This window comes from Eschscholzia californica, unplaced genomic scaffold (genome assembly GCF_041429995.1).
Source record: "Eschscholzia californica isolate CP2 unplaced genomic scaffold, dmEscCali1.0.p SCAF_6, whole genome shotgun sequence".
Classification (NCBI taxonomy): domain Eukaryota; kingdom Viridiplantae; phylum Streptophyta; class Magnoliopsida; order Ranunculales; family Papaveraceae; genus Eschscholzia; species Eschscholzia californica.
The window spans coordinates 35,653,667-35,672,023 of NW_028238483.1; the positions used below are offsets into that span (position 1 = coordinate 35,653,667).

At 35.7% G+C, this 18,357-nt stretch overlaps 2 protein-coding genes across 3 annotated transcripts; one reads left to right on the forward strand and one right to left on the reverse strand.

Annotated features, from left to right (window-relative positions):
- Positions 1-430: 430 nt before the first annotated feature.
- On the reverse strand, positions 431-7,592 carry SWN (SET domain-containing protein). Of its 2 annotated transcripts, XM_086649489.1 has the most exons (18): positions 7,265-7,592; positions 6,277-6,375; positions 5,917-6,194; positions 5,587-5,748; positions 5,302-5,386; positions 5,022-5,177; positions 4,882-4,929; positions 4,731-4,802; positions 4,148-4,343; positions 3,736-3,955; positions 3,194-3,347; positions 2,707-2,927; positions 2,381-2,512; positions 2,045-2,135; positions 1,917-1,964; positions 1,707-1,835; positions 999-1,076; positions 431-916 (listed from the first exon to the last, which is right to left on the reverse strand). In XM_086649489.1, the coding sequence occupies exons 1-18, from the start codon at positions 7,295-7,297 to the stop codon at positions 725-727; spliced, it is 2,394 nt and encodes a 797-aa protein (XP_086505615.1). In that variant the 5' UTR covers positions 7,298-7,592; the 3' UTR covers positions 431-724. The 2 variants fall into 2 exon arrangements, with proteins under 2 accessions (XP_086505615.1, XP_086505614.1); XM_086649488.1 differs by having other exon boundaries at positions 3,736-4,343.
- Positions 7,593-8,946: 1,354 nt separating this feature from the next.
- Positions 8,947-12,445, forward strand: STS (stachyose synthase). The gene is made up of 3 exons (XM_086649490.1): positions 8,947-10,749; positions 10,861-11,406; positions 11,719-12,445. Exons 1-3 carry the CDS (start codon positions 9,331-9,333, stop codon positions 12,304-12,306), a joined length of 2,553 nt encoding a protein of 850 aa, XP_086505616.1. The 5' UTR covers positions 8,947-9,330; the 3' UTR covers positions 12,307-12,445.
- Positions 12,446-18,357: the final 5,912 nt, after the last annotated feature.

Genomic DNA, 18,357 nt, shown 5'->3' on the forward strand with positions numbered 1-18,357 from the left:
CGGCTCGAGCTATGCTCGTAGGTTGGGACACGTTGTTGTCATGCCGCATTGTTGGTTGGAAACCAAGATGACTTGATAGTCGAGATGCTCCGAATATGTTCGGGAAGGCTGGCTATGTGTTAGGAGGGAATACATAGCGCCGCACGGTACGTTAGGATTTGATATTCCGCACTATCGACCCGTGTCTTTGAGCATAATATGCCGGGTCGACCTAACGGGACAAAAAGGCCGTGACACTGGGACAAAATATATGGCGTGAGGGCCATTTTGGAATGCTGCACAAATATGGGAGCCAAATTTTCTTGCCAGTCACAAGCTTGGGGCCAAATTGGATTTAACCTTTTAAAACAGTACCATTTTTAGAAAGAAAAAACTCTAGATGTTAGCAAGAAGCATATATCAAAACTAGATCAATACAGATTTAAAAAAAAAAAAAAACTAGTTCAATGTATATATAAAAGATCAGTACATAATTGAAAAAAAAAACTAGTTCAATGTAAATATGTATATAAAACCTCATCTTTCAGCTTATTAAAGTAACGACCCCGATATGTATATAAATATGTATCTATATCCTTAAAATAAGACTTCCTGCCGAAGTTCGTCAAGGATAAGTTGAAGAAATCCATTTCTGTAAGAGGGTTTTGTAGGTTGTGCACTTTTATTTATAGACTCAAAACTTCATAAAAGGTCTACATATACCTATTTCCTATGCTCTGATGTTTCAATGAGATTGGTGTTTCCTTGCTCGTCCATGAGAAACAGATGAATCGTCTCTCTTTGAACCTTCAGGTTTCCGTGCCCATACTGGGGCTTGATCAGGACCATAACGATAATCATAGAAGATTTCTTCACTAGCTTCAAGGCGGGTGTTAGCAAATATACCAACTCGATAATCTCCAGCTACCAGCATTACCTGTGCAACCGCATTGTTATAATCAATAGCAGTTAGGAGATAACTAGTTCCCTTGTTTCATTTCATATCAAAATCAACATACCTTTGCATAACAATTAGGAGTTAGCGAATGATTGGCGAACTTCAGCTTGTCTCCTTTGCGAAAAGCATCAAGAACAACCTGTAGAAACACAAATGGGCATAAGAATTGCACAATATCTACACCATCCAGATCAGGCTGATCAATCAGGTAAACTTGGTCTTATCAGGTATTACACTCGGATAAAATCCAACACCTGAGTCTCGCACACTAGTTGAGGTAGGTCGACTTGGGCTTTTGGTACCTACTAATGCAAATTGTCTCAAGCTAAACAGGTTGGTCTCGGGCTGACTAGTCCCATTGACATGCATAAGAAAACTTCCAAAATAAGGTTCTCAATCAGCGGGGATAAAAGTACATGTAGTCAACTTTCCAATATGGGTGGAACAACGAGTTTTGGTAAGAGTGAGATTTAAGGAAAAAAGAATAATGTCAACTCAAACTACACCACTAACCAAACGTAATTTAAGGACAAAAAGTCTGATGCCGTTGTAATTGCCATCGTCTCATTAACCAAGCGGACGTAATCTTGACACACCGGAGACAAAGGGACAAACTACTTGCTTGTGCAACAAGCTAGTTGGTTTCATGCTAGTTACATAAACAGGTAAGTTTATATTAACTAGCAGTACTAAGATATGGTGCTATTTTTTCTAATTGCAAAATGGGCCTTCAAGCTTATTTACTTAATTGGTAAAGCCACTCGCTCACCTCATCATCCAAATCGAAAAGGAAAGAAGAATTTGCTCGGTCATAAATCTTCCCACGCTTGTCCGCTTCCCTGTGGGTGATTAATTCACCAGTGTATTCTCCAAGATAATCGTTCTTGTTGACAGGGTTCTGCAGGAAAGTTGAACATGCATCGTCTGTGAAAACTAGTAGAGAGGATACTGAGGAAAAGATTTGTTTTAGTAATTTTACCTTTATAAAGGCTCCCCATCCAGCAACGTCAGACTTGCCCAAAAGAATCTGCAAAAATATATTACATGTGAAACTAGATATAAACCGTCAGATTGCCGAAGAAATAAAACAATAATAGCATTTCTCACTCTCTGCTGTTGCTTTAGAAGAAGCTTCATGTTTCCACATTGATAACCATCTCCTCTTGCAGGTGGCTCACCTAGTGTGTCATCTCCGCAGCTGCATAAGTATGAAGTTCTAAAGATCAGATCAACCAGTAAATTAACTTTATTCAGGTAATTCCGCAAATAAGACATTGATGAATTAAGCCAGTTAAATGACGTTCTTCAATGCAGTGAAGGAATTGATCTCTACCATCAATAGCAAATTTGATTAGGTATAAGATTGAATAATCAACTAAAAATAAACTAAATTAGATACCAAATGTAAATTTATCATAATAGGTAGAAATATGGCGTCATTACCTAACCCAGCAATTTCTGCACACATCCGGGTCACATTCACGCCCAGCAGCAAAACATGGGCACTGTCGGCTTCTGCACTGGCTCTTGGCGCAATGGCATCCCCTAAACTTAATCTTGCAACTTTTTGAACACCTAATAACTCATCGGAAAACTAGTAAGATTAAGAAATAATAATCCTTGACTCACAAATGATTAGCATATCGGGACTTTCCCCTCCAAAATAAAAATAAAGCTCCATAAAACTCTCTTTTTTGGTCACAAGAATCCTTTCCATACTTGTAAAATAATACTCCGTGAGAGAAAGTAAATTGGAAATTTCGGCATACCCGCAATACTTCTCACAGCAAGTTCCCTTTTGATGACAAGGGCATTGCTTTCCACAAGTAAACTTGCACCCACATGGTGTATAATGCTTACATTTCTCATCCTTTGCACCTGCTATTCTTTTGCGGAAAGATGGATGACCGGAAGATTTCCAAGTATATTTTAGCTTGCGGGCTCTACCCCTCCTACGAATAATTCGTGACCTACTTGGCATCTCTTGCTCCTAATTAAAAGGAACACATAGGAAAAACTAGTTACAAAGTAAAATGCTGATAATGGTAGTATCAAGTCAAACTTTGTACTGATATACTTTGTTGTCATTGACTCAGCCCTGGGAAGATATCATACAGATTTCTAAATGGAACTGGATCTTGCGGTATCCATTTTTGACTTTAGAGACAAAAGAGAAAGCATTCGGTTATACCGTATACTTTTCTAGTTATGGAATATTTGAGAATGACAGAAGAAAGGATTTTTTTAAATGCATACCGTATTATCTAGAATATTTTTCCCATTGTCTTCTGAACTTGAATTTGGCTGGACCATAGATTTCTGTGGCATTTCAGCTCCATCTTCGAGCATATAATTCCATACCTCCTTGCAAGTCTTCAGACCCGGAAGTAAGTTTCTGGCTATTAAGCAACTACATGGTAGAAGTTGTTAAATAGTTAGAAGATAAGTAGTAACCCACGTAAGAATTTGCAGTCATATGCAAATTTTGGTCGAGAAGAAAGGCCGTGTAGGCGTAGCAACCGATTTCTTTCCGTTCCATTTCTCCTTCTTCTTTAGGTACTTATCTGACTTTCCAGCATAAGTGAAAACAAAAAAAACAAATCCGACAAGGACATTGAAATATTGGAATCTAGATATTCCTATGCATTACATGTTGATTACTTCCCTGAATTTAGATTGTTCGTACTTCCCACTAAAGAACTGCTATTTACGCTCCAGTGCTAATTGAAATATATCATTTATCTACAAGAAAAGGTAATAAAAGAAAAATCATCAGATGAAGTGCAGAATATATGCACCTGTCTTTCCCAAATATCTCTACTCCTTTAAGGTACAGATCTTTTTCCATTGGTTTCCATTGACAGCCACTTAATGCTCCTCTCACTTCTCTCATGGAACCAGAAGACTTCTTCGACAAAGGAACGCGTTTGATATTCTCTGATTCATGCTCACTGACATTATCACTTATATCATCAGATGCAACAGTTCCAGGCACAGTCTTACTGCTAGAAACAAGACCTGAATTTGTTTGATCATCAGTAGCAATAGAAACTACAACTTGTCCTGGTAATTTCTTCGATTTCTTACTGTTAGAAGATTCAACTTTATTCGGAAAAAATCCTGAATTTCCTAAAGTCACACTGCATTCTTTTAAAACCTTACGCTTTCCCACGTTATCAAGGGACGGTGTTGGGGACAGAAGTTTCTCACCAGTTAAAGCTCCTACAGGAGCAACTTCTGAAGAAACATCAGAGATCCTTTTGTCATCACCAAATCTTTCATCAGGTATGATATGACTGGAGCTTGGTTTATAGGATCGTGAAGTCCCATCTTTCTCTTCTACTTCTATCCTAAACAAATCATTAACATCAGATGTTTCAGATATGTCTTTGACACTATCCTTTGCCTGCAATACAAATAAAATGCAGTTAGGCTTAACTGTTACACAGGAAGGCGCAGACTGAAAAGTAACTCGTCAAACTAAAAGAAATTCAGATATCTCATATACTACTTTAAAAGGGTTCCTTGAAGGGAAATGCTTGATACTTGCACTTATACTTAAAACTAGCTTCATGTCTGATGTGGTGGTATCCTCATCATAAAAAAAATCTCGACGAATGAAAATTAGCTATTGTATTATCAAGGGTTTAAGTCAGATTTCCAAGCACCGGTAGAACTATCGGTAGCTGAAGAGTGAAGAGGTGCATTTAGTATCTTAAAACGCATGCACTAGAAAGGAAGGGCATGGAAAATATTGTACCGAACATTTCACTAGTTCCATTGAAAGTCATACCTGAAGGTAGCAGTGGTCGCCACAAGGTTTCCTATTTTTTTCAGGTCCAGATACATATGGCTGCTTTTCACTCTGGAAAAAAGAAATACCTATTAGGATGATAACCAACATCTGCACATTTTAAATGACAAAAGAAGCAACCGTAATTTACCGGGATGATCAGATCTTGAGAACAACCATGTAAACGGCAATCAAAAACCTGTTGTATATACCAAGAAGACCAAATTTGAATAATATGCGAGAAAAACTTCTTTTGGTGTAACTCTAGAAATGGACTGAGAGAAGAAATACCAAGCAGCGGCGACAGAAGATGGTATTAAAGGAATCTAAAGCTGAATTAAGGCTCTTGTCCAAAAATGTTCCCATTTCAGATACTATTTTCTCAGAACCTTGGACCCGCTTACGATGTTTATCATTATGTTTATCCAGCAGAATCTCGCATCTTTCCTGCAATTTTCAAGAAAAAAGGAATATCAATGGAAACAATAAGACGCTAGTCGCAAATAAGAGTGTTTATTTGTGATAGGGAAGTCAGATTAGAAAATCTCGCTTTTTTCTATAGCTTCGGCACCTGAATTTCAGCTGAAGTGGCCTTAATGACTTGACTCAATAAAGTCAGCACTTCCTCAGTTAATCCATACTCCTGGGAAGCCTTCCTGCCAAAATCAGCACATAACAATAAATGCTTAGACATATTTAGACCTTCCTGAGACATCAGAAGAATAGCTGATGTAGATACTGAAACAAGACAAAAGCGATAATAAAGATGAAGACATCAGAAGCTAATAAAAGTCTTAAACAGTACGGATATGCAGTAAGATTAGAGAATGAGTGTAGTCCACTTAGAATTACTTACCACAACATCTGATCTTCACCTTCAGAAAACTCCCGTTTCTCCTCTTCTGGTTCTGCCGTCTCTTCCTCACTATCACTACAAATCAGGGTTTCACCGCCATCATTGTCATAGTAAATCCTTCTCCTCCCAACCACAGATTGATCTTCAAGCATCTTCTGATTTCTGTATTGTGTTCGGCCCAAACATGAGAAATCAATATAGCAAATATAAAATGCACATCTTAAAAAAGGAGACAAAGAGAATGAAAAATGAAAGAGGAAAAGAACAGGAGAATCCAAATAAAAAGGCAGGTCGAGTTTGTGAGATGAAAAATATAGAACTTTGTTATACTTATCCAAAAACATCCATGTTGTGTATGGCGGAATCTTCTCGACATAAGGAAGTTTGATAACTGTTGCAGCGAAAACTTCTTGACCATTGGCATTATCCTTCTCTCCTGATCCTTCAGCATACCCACTTAGCTTAGATAATGGACTTTGACATCTAAACAAAAGCACATTTCTTGGCCCATTTCGCTCCGTCAGACAAATTTCATTGCGTGATGTCGCCAACTGAAGATGTTTACGCGTATTAATTTCTAAGCTCTTCTCGTTCTTCATAAGTTTTTCCTATTAAAGAAACAATGGCCAAAATCACTGACTTGATCAAACAAACATGAAAAGATTCATTAACGTTACACAAATCACTTACTTTAATTGAAGAAAATCTATCAGCTTGAATCTGTTTTTTTAATTGAAAAATCCTGGATGACACAGTCCCGTAAGTGTCAACAGTCTGTTCATCAGATTTCTGCAAAAAAAAAAGAAAAATAGGAAAGTTATATCAACACCCATTTTGGCAACACTAAGAGAAATACACTAACAAACAACGGATATAGATTCTTAATTTAGAGAGTTAAACCCTACACAATAATGGCAATATGGGCATTCTGTCAAGTGTCAACGCGACTTGCCTTCGTATTCCTGAACTTTTACGAACATTTACAGCCAAAACATATGAAATTTAATTTAGATTCCTCGAAAAACTTAGATTATGCTTTGGCGTTTTTCACTAACGTACAGTCATATGATCCAATTTGTAGTTAACCACATGATCCCCGCCCAAAATTAACGTCGGATAACAACAATGTGGTTAATATACTTTTGAGAGTAGACCCACGTGGGAAAAGGGTATCTGGTACCTATTGGTTTTGAGTTTGATGACCACAAATTTAGCAGTAACACCTATAGATATTGAAAAATTCACGATATACGAAATGGAGACTAATATAAGAAATAGCTACTAATAAGCTAACAGATTCTTACACAAGACCAGGCGAAATTTGACGAAAATCGTATTTCAGATACTAATTGAAAACTTTAAATTGGAAAATCATACATGATCACCTAGAATTATGAAAATTTTGTAAAATTACTGAAAATGAAAATATCAAGGGTTGATATGAGACGATTTTATATGGAATCGAGCTTAAAACAGAAGAAAAATCCCAAATTTAAGGCAATTAACTGAGACTTTTGATCCTAGTAGATAAAATAAAATTTCCAGTGAATTCAAACTGATCGATGCCAATTATTACAAGGTTTAAGGTTTATAACATAAGTTTTACAGATAAATAGAAGAAATTAAGAAACCTAAATACATGTAGAGAAGATGGAAATTGAAGGGGGGAAGATCTAACCATTTTAGATGAAGAATCGGATGGTCGAGCCATATTCACTAGTTTTTGCTTCTCTCAGATACGAATTGAGAATCGGAGAAAAGAGAAAGTTTTTCCCTTCGAGAAGAAAGTAGATCCAGGTTAAGGGTGGAAGTGGTGGTGGCGGCGGCGATGATGGGTGGTGGTGGTGGGAATTGGCAAAGATTATGATGGGGCGATGACGGAGAAGGTATAGTGGGGGTGGTGGTAGTAAACGACACCTTACTACCGTAATAACTACACGTAATTCGTAATTTTACTCCTGAAGCGCCAGGAGTTTGTTTTTTTGGCAAATTCCCGCGTTGCCCCCTCATTTTAGGACCATATTTTTGTTTAATTCGAGTTTGGTCCATTCTGTCTTCACTATTACTACCACCATCTTCGGAACGCCCTTAGAACTTGCCCTCACACTCTCTAGAACTATAGAGTTCATTCACTAGTTGGATGGAACTGGGTTGGTAAGCCCAAGCCCACTAAATATCAGCATCCTCTCTCTTCTAATATATTCATAGATAGTCCAGTAGTCCACCACCATTTGCTAAGTGGATGGACACCTACTCCACATACTGGAGGTACCAAGTTCGATACATGGCAGGCGAAATATATGATTTATTGAACTCGGGTAGAAAGTAAGTAGATTTAGGAATAAGTGAGTTCTGTTGCCCCATAGAATGGTCTTAAGGGTTTTTGTATGACCTTTAGGGTCGAAGATGTCTTTGAGACGATAGTTATTGAGCTTATCCAAATTCATAATGTAATATCTGCATGATGTATCCATGCCATGTAATGTTGTAACGACACTTGAGTCTAAGAGTCTTTACGTAACTCTTAACTATGGAACATCAAGAGTCATTACAACATTACATGGCACTGATACATCATAAACATAGTATATCATAAATTAGATAAACTCGATAACTATCATTTCAAATACATATTGGACGCTAAGAGTCTTTACGTAACCCTTAAAGGCATCCTATGGAACATCAGAACTCATTTATTCATACTTCCATCGTATTTATACCCTACATGAATGTTTTGAATAAAAAGTTCAACATTCATTTCTCATACTTGATTAACATATCTTCAACAAAAAGAAATATATATATATTTGATTAACATATGTTTATGGGTCATAGCAAAAAAGTAGATATCATCTTCTTAAAATACTAACAAAAATATCAAATCTAACTCCATTACTCCTTCAAGAAAACTCTAGCACTAAAAAAAACATACTTTTGTGCTTTTAGTCAATTCCAACTTTTTCTTTATTATTTGTTTATTCTTATTTTAAGTTGAAAATTCAAATTATATCCATTTAACTAAGACGAGATCAATAAGAATGTTAAGCATCCACACGTGGATGTACCATGCATGTCCATATCCATCATTCATATATTCACAATACTTCTTAATTTATTGAAAAACATTGCTATTGTCTAAACCCATGTACTTAACATGTAGTCATTGTCCTATTAAAATTCGGCATAAAATTGTATAAAGTAGTTACACATATCTTTACAAACCAAATTATATTTGACGGTACATATAATTTAAGTACGTTAAGACGTTCAGTTGTCGTGTCCAGGTGTATGACCTTAATCTTTTCTCATTTTTATTGAGATGGGACAGAAATCGTCTAGTTATCTTACTTTTAAAGAATTGGTTGTTGCCTTTGTGTTTAGTTGTCAAAATTGGGAACAAAATAGAGCCACCTATCTTCAATGCTCACTTCATAATACATGCTACCTTTTGGTCATTTCTCTGTCTCTTATTGCCTATAAATATCACCATCTCCTTTCCTTGTTTTCCACCATCTCTTCATACTTGCATTCATCACTTATTACTATTCTACAAAGCTTTTTATACTCTCTCATTTTAGTCCCATATTACTTCTTTGGGTTTGAGTTCTTAAAATCTAAATTGAATTATTACTCCTCATAAGTTGTATTTGTACACTAAATGATATTTGTCCAATATCACTAGATACCCTTTCTTGTTTCCTCTGTTTTTTTTTTTCATCTCTGTTTTAGGGTGTAATTCCAAACATGAAATCAAAGATTGAATTGTCAGATGGGAAGTTGAATTCTAGAGGAGTTACCTTGTTATCCGAAGTTCCCGAAAACGTATCTTTTAGTCCTTTTCCGTCGAACTTTCATTCCTCTGATGCTCCTTTTTCTGTCATTCAAAGAGTTCATACCTCATCATATAAAGGTGGGTTTCTTGGATTTAGTAAGGAAGAGTCATCAGACAGGTTAATGAACTCTTTAGGTAAATTCAATGATAGAAATTTTTTAAGTATTTTTAGGTTTAAGACATGGTGGTCTACTATGTGGGTTGGAAATAGTGGATCAGATCTTCAAATGGAGTCCCAATGGGTGATCTTAGATGTTCCTGAACTTGCATCTTATGTCCTAATCGTGCCCATAATCGAAGGGAAGTTCAGGTCTGCCCTACATCCGGGTAAAGATGGACATGTCATGATCTGTGCTGAGAGTGGTTCTACTCAAGTTAAAGTTTCGTCTTTCGAAAAAATTGCATATGTTCATATATCTGGTAACCCTTATAACTTGATGAGAGAAGCTTTTAGTGCTCTTAGAGTTCATCTCAATACATTTAGATTGTTAGAAGAGAAAACAGTCCCAAAACTAGTTGATAAATTTGGATGGTGTACTTGGGATGCTTTCTACTTAACTGTTGAACCTATAGGTGTTTGGCATGGAGTCAATGAATTCGTCGAAGGAGGTACCCCACCAAGGTTCATTATAATTGATGATGGTTGGCAAAGTATTAGTTTAGATGGTGAGAACCCACTTGAAGATGCAAAGAACTTGGTTCTTGGTGGAACTCAGATGACTGGTAGGCTTTACAGGTTTGAAGAATGCGAGAAATTCAAGAAGTACAAAGGTGGAACCATGTTGAGTCTTGGAGCACCGTCTTTCGATCCAAAAAGACCAAAGATGCTCATTGCAAAGGCCATCGAAATTGAACATGCAGAAAAGGCTCTTGACAAAGCTATAAAATCAGGGGTCACTAATCTTTCTAAATTGAAGAAGATAGTCAAAGAATTAAAAGAAGAGTTGAATGAGATGTTCGGTGGGGAAGATGGTGGTGGTGCGGGTGGTTCTCATGGTTATTCGAACGGTTTCTCCGGAGATGTTGGGTTGAAGGCCTTTACTAAAGACTTGAGAACTAAGTTCAAAAATCTGGATGATATTTATGTTTGGCATGCTCTTTGTGGAGCTTGGGGTGGTGTTAGACCTGGCACAACCCATCTCAATTCAAAGATAGTTCCAATAAAAGTCTCACCAGGACTTGATGGAACAATGGAGGATCTCGCTGTGGTGAAGATCATCGAAGGCGGTATTGGGCTTATTGAACCTAACCAAGCCCACGACTTTTACGAGTCGATGCATTCTTATTTAGCCAAATCTGGCATTACAGGAATCAAGGTTGATGTTATCCATGTAAGATATCTCGTCTTTAAAGTTTCGTTTCTTTTCGTCTTCTCTCAATCCTTTTTGTGTAAAACTTTTCTCATGTTTGTGTTAATAAAAAGTGAATTTGGTATGATGCAGACACTTGAATATGTAGCCGAAGAATATGAAGGACGAGTCGAGCTTGCTAAGGGTTATTACGATGGACTGAGTAACTCCATTGTCAAGAACTATAATGGAAATGGACTTATTTCGAGTATGCAGCAATGTAATGACTTCTTCTTTCTTGGAACAAGGCAAATATCCTTAGGAAGAGTAGGTGATGACTTTTGGTTTCAAGATCCGAATGGCGACCCAATGGGTGTATATTGGTTACAAGGTGTTCATATGATCCATTGTGCTTATAACAGTATGTGGATGGGTCAGATAATACAACCCGATTGGGACATGTTTCAATCCGATCATATCTGCGCGAAATTTCATGCAGGATCCAGAGCAATATGTGGTGGGCCTATTTATGTTAGCGACTCAGTTGGTGGTCATAATTTTGATCTCATAAAGAAGCTAGTTTTCCCTGATGGAACCATTCCTAAATGCCAGCATTTTGCTCTTCCTACTAGAGATTGTCTCTTCAAGAACCCTCTCTTCGATAACAAGACCATCCTCAAGATTTGGAACTTTAACAAGGTAATCTACAACTTCTTGTAATGTAAGATGTTATCTTAGACGGGGACGGAACTACTGATAGGCTAGACTTATCTAGGCTAACCTACTAGTGTTGCCCTTTTGAATGGACCTATAAGGTATAACTTTTCGAGCTTTTATGCTAGTTAACTCCACGCAACTTATCCATTCGACTACCCCAAATAAACCGACCGCCTCTGTAGAAATTCTTGATTCCTCCCTTGGTTATTTATCTTAAGTAGATCTGTATATCCAATTTAACGCACATTGATAAGAGTAGTACTCTAAAATTTACTAATTAAGTCCTTTTTACAGTTTGGAGGAATAATTGGAGCATTTAACTGCCAAGGAGCTGGTTGGGATCCAAAGGAGCAAAGGATCAAGGGCTACTCAGAGTGTTACAAGCCAATGACTGGCTCGGTTCATATCAACGACATTGAGTGGGACCAAAAAGAAGAAGCATTTGAAATGGGTAATGCCGATGAATTCGCTGTATACCTCAACCAAGCAGAAGAACTAGTCTTAATGACTCTTGAGTCAGATCCCATTCAGATTACAATTCAACCATCTTCATTTGAGATATTCAGCTTTGTCCCAATCAAGAAACTGAAAGACAAAATAAAGTTTGCACCATTTGGGTTCACAAATATGCTCAACTCTGGAGGTACAATCCAAGAATTGGAATACTATGAAGGTAATGGTTTTAATCCTCTTAGTGTGAAAATTAATGTCAAAGGGGAAGGAGAATTCTTAGCTTACTCAAGTTTGGAACCAAAGAAGTGTTGCTTGAATGGTGTTCATAAAGTTGAATTTGGGTGGATGGCTGATGATGGGAAGCTGATTTTAAACCTTCCCTGGCTAGAAGAATCTGGTGGAATATCCGAGATTATTTTGGTTTTTTGAGTCTGAATTTTGATATCTTGTTTGTTTGTTTGTTCGGGGATGTTGCAAGCTAGTCACTGAAAAATCAAAAAAAGAAAATGTGCAAGTATGTATATGTATGGAATTTCTTTTAAATGAATATTGGATTTCTTTTTTTTAATTCTCAAGGTCAAGGAGTAACATATTTATTCGAAAGTACAAGTTTCGCACTTAGAATCCCTCAAATTACAAAATTTTCTTGCGGACTAAACCAAATCCTAGGATGAGGTACCTGAAGAAATAGTAACTCTAGAACACGAGATGTCGAGATGATGCATTTGTCAACCAAACAATTATAAGAATTTCAAAATAAAAATTTATACCAATATAACTCTGAAACTACATATATAAAACCCATAAACTCAAACATGTCAAATGGGCTTTCTTTCCTTCTCTCATAAATGTAATGTCTTGATAACCTTTCTTCTCTGTGTCAAAGAGTTAATTTTTTTAAGGTTGGGAGTTTAAGGTCCAACATAAAATCTAATAGAGTTTTTAGCCCAAAATATAATACTACTAAGAAAAAGGCATTAGGTCTTTTTATCTTTTGTCCAATTTTATCCTACTTTTGAAATTTAAGTACTACCTCTAAAATGTGATGTTTTTCCTCTTTTCTCAAACCAAAAACCACCTCATCTTCTCTCTCTCCTACCCGATCCTCTCCACCCAAAACCACTTTCAAGACACTTTCTTCTTCCCTCTTCATCTAAACCAATAAAAAGCAGTCTTGTGAAAAGGTTAAACCTTTGAGAGATGGACACACTCGAGTATGAACGAGTGGAGACGAAGGAGATCTTTATCTCGGTTGATGACCGAGTGAGAGGAAGAGAATGAGGCACTCTCGGCTATAACCGAGAGGTGTATGTCAACTCTCGGTGAGGCCGAGAGTGATGAAGCTCGGGTATAACCGAGAGAGAGAGATGAGCTGAGCTCTCGGTTATAACCGAGGGATGATGATGACAATCTCGGTTGAAGCCGAGAGATGAAGATGATGAGCTTGTTGTTGTTGTTGTGTGAGAGAGATAGAGAGATAGGTAAATACCTTGCTTTATTACACTACAACTTGTTAATTACATTGTGTATGATCTCCTTATATAGGTTTACATGATGAAGAGTTTTAAGTTACCAAAATTTATCTAAAACTAAAACTAATCCTAAACTAATCTAAATTACAATCCTAATACCTAAGGAATCCTAGTTGTAGTAGGACTCCTATTCGGACCAAGTCCACTCGGTTTGGCCGAGTGGAGTGGACCTTCCAACAAGTCTTCTTCATCACTATATCTTTTCATTCTATGTTCAACTTTCATTATAGTAAGTATTTTTATCTTCAATAACAAATTTTTTTGTGTTTAAATTTTGTATTCCAACTTCCATTAACAGATTTTGAAACATCTTTTTTCATATCTCTCTTCATCTAGGTATTTTTGATAAATTAGAAGGTTACGCGGAAAGCTGGTCATAAATCAAGGGGTCATTTAAAAAATAACTCAAAAACTTACAAAAAAAAAGAAGAGTAAAAGAATACGACATTCTAAGATATGAAGATATAATGTTATAAATCAAAACATTATATTAAATGTTTTATACAAAAGTTGTATTACATTGTGCAAAGTCTAAAATTCTTGAAAAAAGAAACAAACAACATTATACATCTCGAAATTCCTTTTTTCTTTTTGTTGAAAATCTCGAAATTCCTTGGTATATCAAAATCGTAAACCTGAGACCCAATCTTGATACTAGTGATTTCTTCCTCTTATGTAGTTTTTTTTTTTTGTTGTTGAAAATTCCTCTTATGCTCTTAATTATGCGATCATCCTAACTATATGAAATGCATTTTCAAAAGTTTAACTCTTTACAAATAGCATGTGTCTTCAACTCAAAATTTAGAAGGTAAAAACCAATTTGATAACCATCTCAATGCCACAAAATTTTTAATTAGATTGATTTAATTAATTTTGTCCAAGAGATATCTCTATCTTCCAAATAAAATATTAGTTATAGCTCATTCGAGAATATTCATTTCAAACAATGACAGAAAGTAAAGAAATTGCAATTGGATTACGTGGGACCATACAATCCCACTAAAGTCAGTAAACCGCGTTTTCTACATTCACCCAATATTTTGTCCCCCCAAATGGGATATTGTCGGTTGATATTACTAATAACTGAATTGCATCCATTCAAACAAGAAAGACACAGGTAGAAACGCACAGCTAATGATTGACCTCCACGTAACTCAAGTTGCTTACCTTTTCTAAGAAGGAATAGAAAGATGAAGTTAGTTAAATTGTTTTAGTTGGTATTTCAACCGACCAACTGCATAAATATCAACCACTAATACTGAAAGTTCTTGACAGTGGCACTTTGTTTAGATTTTATATTGGATTTCATAATTTTTATATGCATGCATGATGCATGTTTATGTTCATAACACATACATGCACATGTTCGGTAGGGTTAATGAGTCATAGTAGTGGTCGTTAATTAGTTGAACAAGTCATTGTTAGTATTACAAAAAAGGAAAAAAAGACTTCATCGGGTGAGTCCAAACAGAAATGTTTTTAGCTTACATCACTTGTTCGCCTATAGCAAAGGCCAAACAAATTCACCTCAATCTATGCAAACCTTACATGTAAGATTGAAGTTTTAAAACTTGACAGTCCAGAGAGGATCATATTCTTTTACGTAGTTTCATCTTTCTATGTACGTCATTTAAACAATAGTTATATACGTTACGTATCTATAATTAATAATAGCTATAATGACCACTCTTTCCTTTCTAGTTAAAAAGTACTATAGTAGTTTATTTTTGTTTGTTGCAAGAAACTATAATAGTTACTACTTGGTGGATACCCAATAGGGCGACATCAATTCCCCCAAAAATGCATATAAAAATGAGATGAACTTCCAAGACGTCTCCGCTTTAGTAGTTAGTATATGCGTAGTTGGTTAGTTTTTTTTCTTTTGTTGAAATTGTAGTTGGTTAGTTGAGATACCAACTAAACAAGTTAACTAACTTTTGTTTTAACGGCTACTTAGAAATGGGTATTCGTTAGTTACGTGGGAGTCGATCATTAGTTATATACTTCAACATACGTGATCTCTGTTAGAGTATTTGTATTGATAAAACAATTACATAGTGATAAATTTGATTTTTTATCAACATTGTTTTAATAAATTTTCTAATTATAAAAATAATAAACAACAGTATCAATAACAAAAGGAATCTTGTTGTATATTTACTGTAATTGAGTTGTATAAATGGTTCTTTATTTCTATCAATGTACTGATTATAATTTCAGTCAATGTTCGTTGAAGATTCAAGACCAACATTATTTAATTGGTGAGCAAAATTTTGGGTCAATTTTGTGAGAATAGTCACACATGAGAGAAGATTTCTCTAGCAACCAAGAATATAATGTATAGGTTCTTTCTACTTATTGCTAATTGGTTTTGAATTAGATGACCACAAACTTAACAAATCTCGTTAATGTTGCTTAATACTTAATGAGATCGGTATGGATCCCAACATTATCCACAATTGCAATATTTTTCAATGTTATGGGTTTAACCGTTTAAGTTTTAACCCATGTATATTCCTCGATTGCCTATTGGTAACTCATTTCAATTTTGTCCCAAGTTGTGCTCCATAGTAGAGAAATGTATTACGAGGGGCTTGTTCAATTTTTTTTTTTCTGAGAAATCGATTATGATCTATGTTAGTCGTTACAAGACATTGATATATTATGAAGGTGTAATAAATACGATAACCGCCTAAGTTAATTCAATAATGAAAGAGACCTAAAGTCCGGCAACATGAAAGAGGCATAAAGTCCTATAAACTTATTACTTATTTATACCTTTAATAACTCAAATTCAATAACTAGAAATGTATCAAACTAATAAACGAGTTTCTGCATCATCGAAAAACAATATAAAAATAACAACGGTGTTGAAACAATAAAAACTTATTTGGAAGGTGGAAAAAAGACCAACCTAAAAAGAGCACAACTAAATTCTAACCGGGGTTCTTTTCCACCAAACCATTGCCCTTGGGACACCGTAGGCTCCGTATAATTGCCCTTGGCGATATGTACTTAGGCCTTCATAAGTTCGAATATGGAAATTATTTTTCAACAAGAAAAAACAATAGGGACACACAGGGTTTTTATCTGGTGAGTAGAGCCATTATCTATTTGTGGGGCAAGTAAAACTTTGTTTACCCATAACAGGTCTCTTAAAGTGGCCCTGTTTTCTGTGAAAGGGCCCATTTAATTCCTTCCCACTTTCCTACAATTTCTATTGAGGGAGGTGCTTTTAACACTTTCAGGAATCGCCCCACTTCCCCATTCGAATATGGGTTAGACTTTCAAAAATGAGACCGGCCATATAATTTCCATCCGTAGTGTATTTTGGCCTATTGGGCATGTAAAGGCCCACTTGACTTGTGAAACTTTTTCTATATGCTAGCTTACTAAGTGACTTGCTAAAATTCCACTACTTCTTCGCGTAGTGATTAGACACCTCACTCTACAACTTAGAAGTTTCAGGTTCGACCCAACAGAAGTGAAATTCCAAGATATATTAAATTTGGGTATAAATAAAGTATAGGTAGATTGGACGGACTTTAAGCTCCTTAGGATGATCTTTAAGAACAAATGTATATGGGCCCTTAGGACTCAAATCGGGTAGTTATAGTTATCCATTAGATACTAAATCGAGGCTCTATCTTCTTATTAGCCTGGGCGACGACTTAAGAGCATTCAACAAATATTCTTTCTCATTCTGGAAAATGTAAAAGGTCGAAGACAAAACGTCTTGTTTGAAGGAGGAACTCTATCTATAGATTAGGTTGTCGCACTCACACTAAGAGCGGACTGGAACCGCATACTAGAAGTGTTAACAGTTCAAAATTCACATAACATCTTCTTCTGACTCTACAAAAATATTTCATGTGATACTTCAAACTCGATTTTATTTCGAGCAATTTAAAAGTCATATTTATTAGACTACTGGTCCATTTAATAGTTTGATGTAGGTAAGTAGTTTGAAATTATCGTTTTAGTTTTTCTCATGTGATATTTAGTAGGACATTCTTTTCCTAACTTAATAATTCGACGTAGTTTTTTTTCATTATTACCATACCTTAAATCGTCGAGATTGTCATATTAGAAAGAAAAAGCTTATGGAGGAGGATAATCGATGAAAAGCATGCGGAAATCTTCAACATTGATATTTATTATCATAGTTTGATTTTGATCTGAACCGTTCTTTTATCGTGTGACTCGAGTCAAGAATTTTGTCAAAAATCCTTTGTACATTTAATATTTCCCAATTAAAAAAAAAAAAATTCCATCATCCAAACAACAACAAACAAAATCCAAGATATCATCTCTAAATGTCTATGGAGATGCTACCTGATTACCAACTCAAAATAGCATTTAGATTATTGGAAACCCTATTTCCTTTCACTAAGTTAGTGAATATTGGATGATCACCTTCCTTGGTGGAACATCTGATCAAAATGATTTGGAGTAAGATTATTGACATGATCTCCATATCCAACATTATCAGCATTGTTGTTCTCAACCATAGAATATGACAATTTTCCTCAACCCGGCATCTGCATTTGCATCATTTGATCTTGATTGGTAGGATTAACCCTCTGATCACCAAACCCAGTCATTTGGTCTTCAACATGAGGATAAGGTGGAAGATTGGGGTTGTTAAACACATCTAAGAAACTACTCCAATATGGTTGAGTTTGAAAATCAGCAACCTCTGTATTAGCTACAGGCTGCAGCTGCATCTGAGGAGTCCGAACCATGTTTACTTCAACACCCATCTCATCTTGAATTTGACGATTCCTGATATCGTTAATATAGTTACTCATTATTTCAATAAATTTCTAAAACGAACAATCTATTTGATATCATCATTTAATTAGTTTTCCATTGTTTATCTAAAAAATTATACAGTAATATTAGTATTAAATTTATATTTCTAATCTATTAGATTTTTCTATATTAA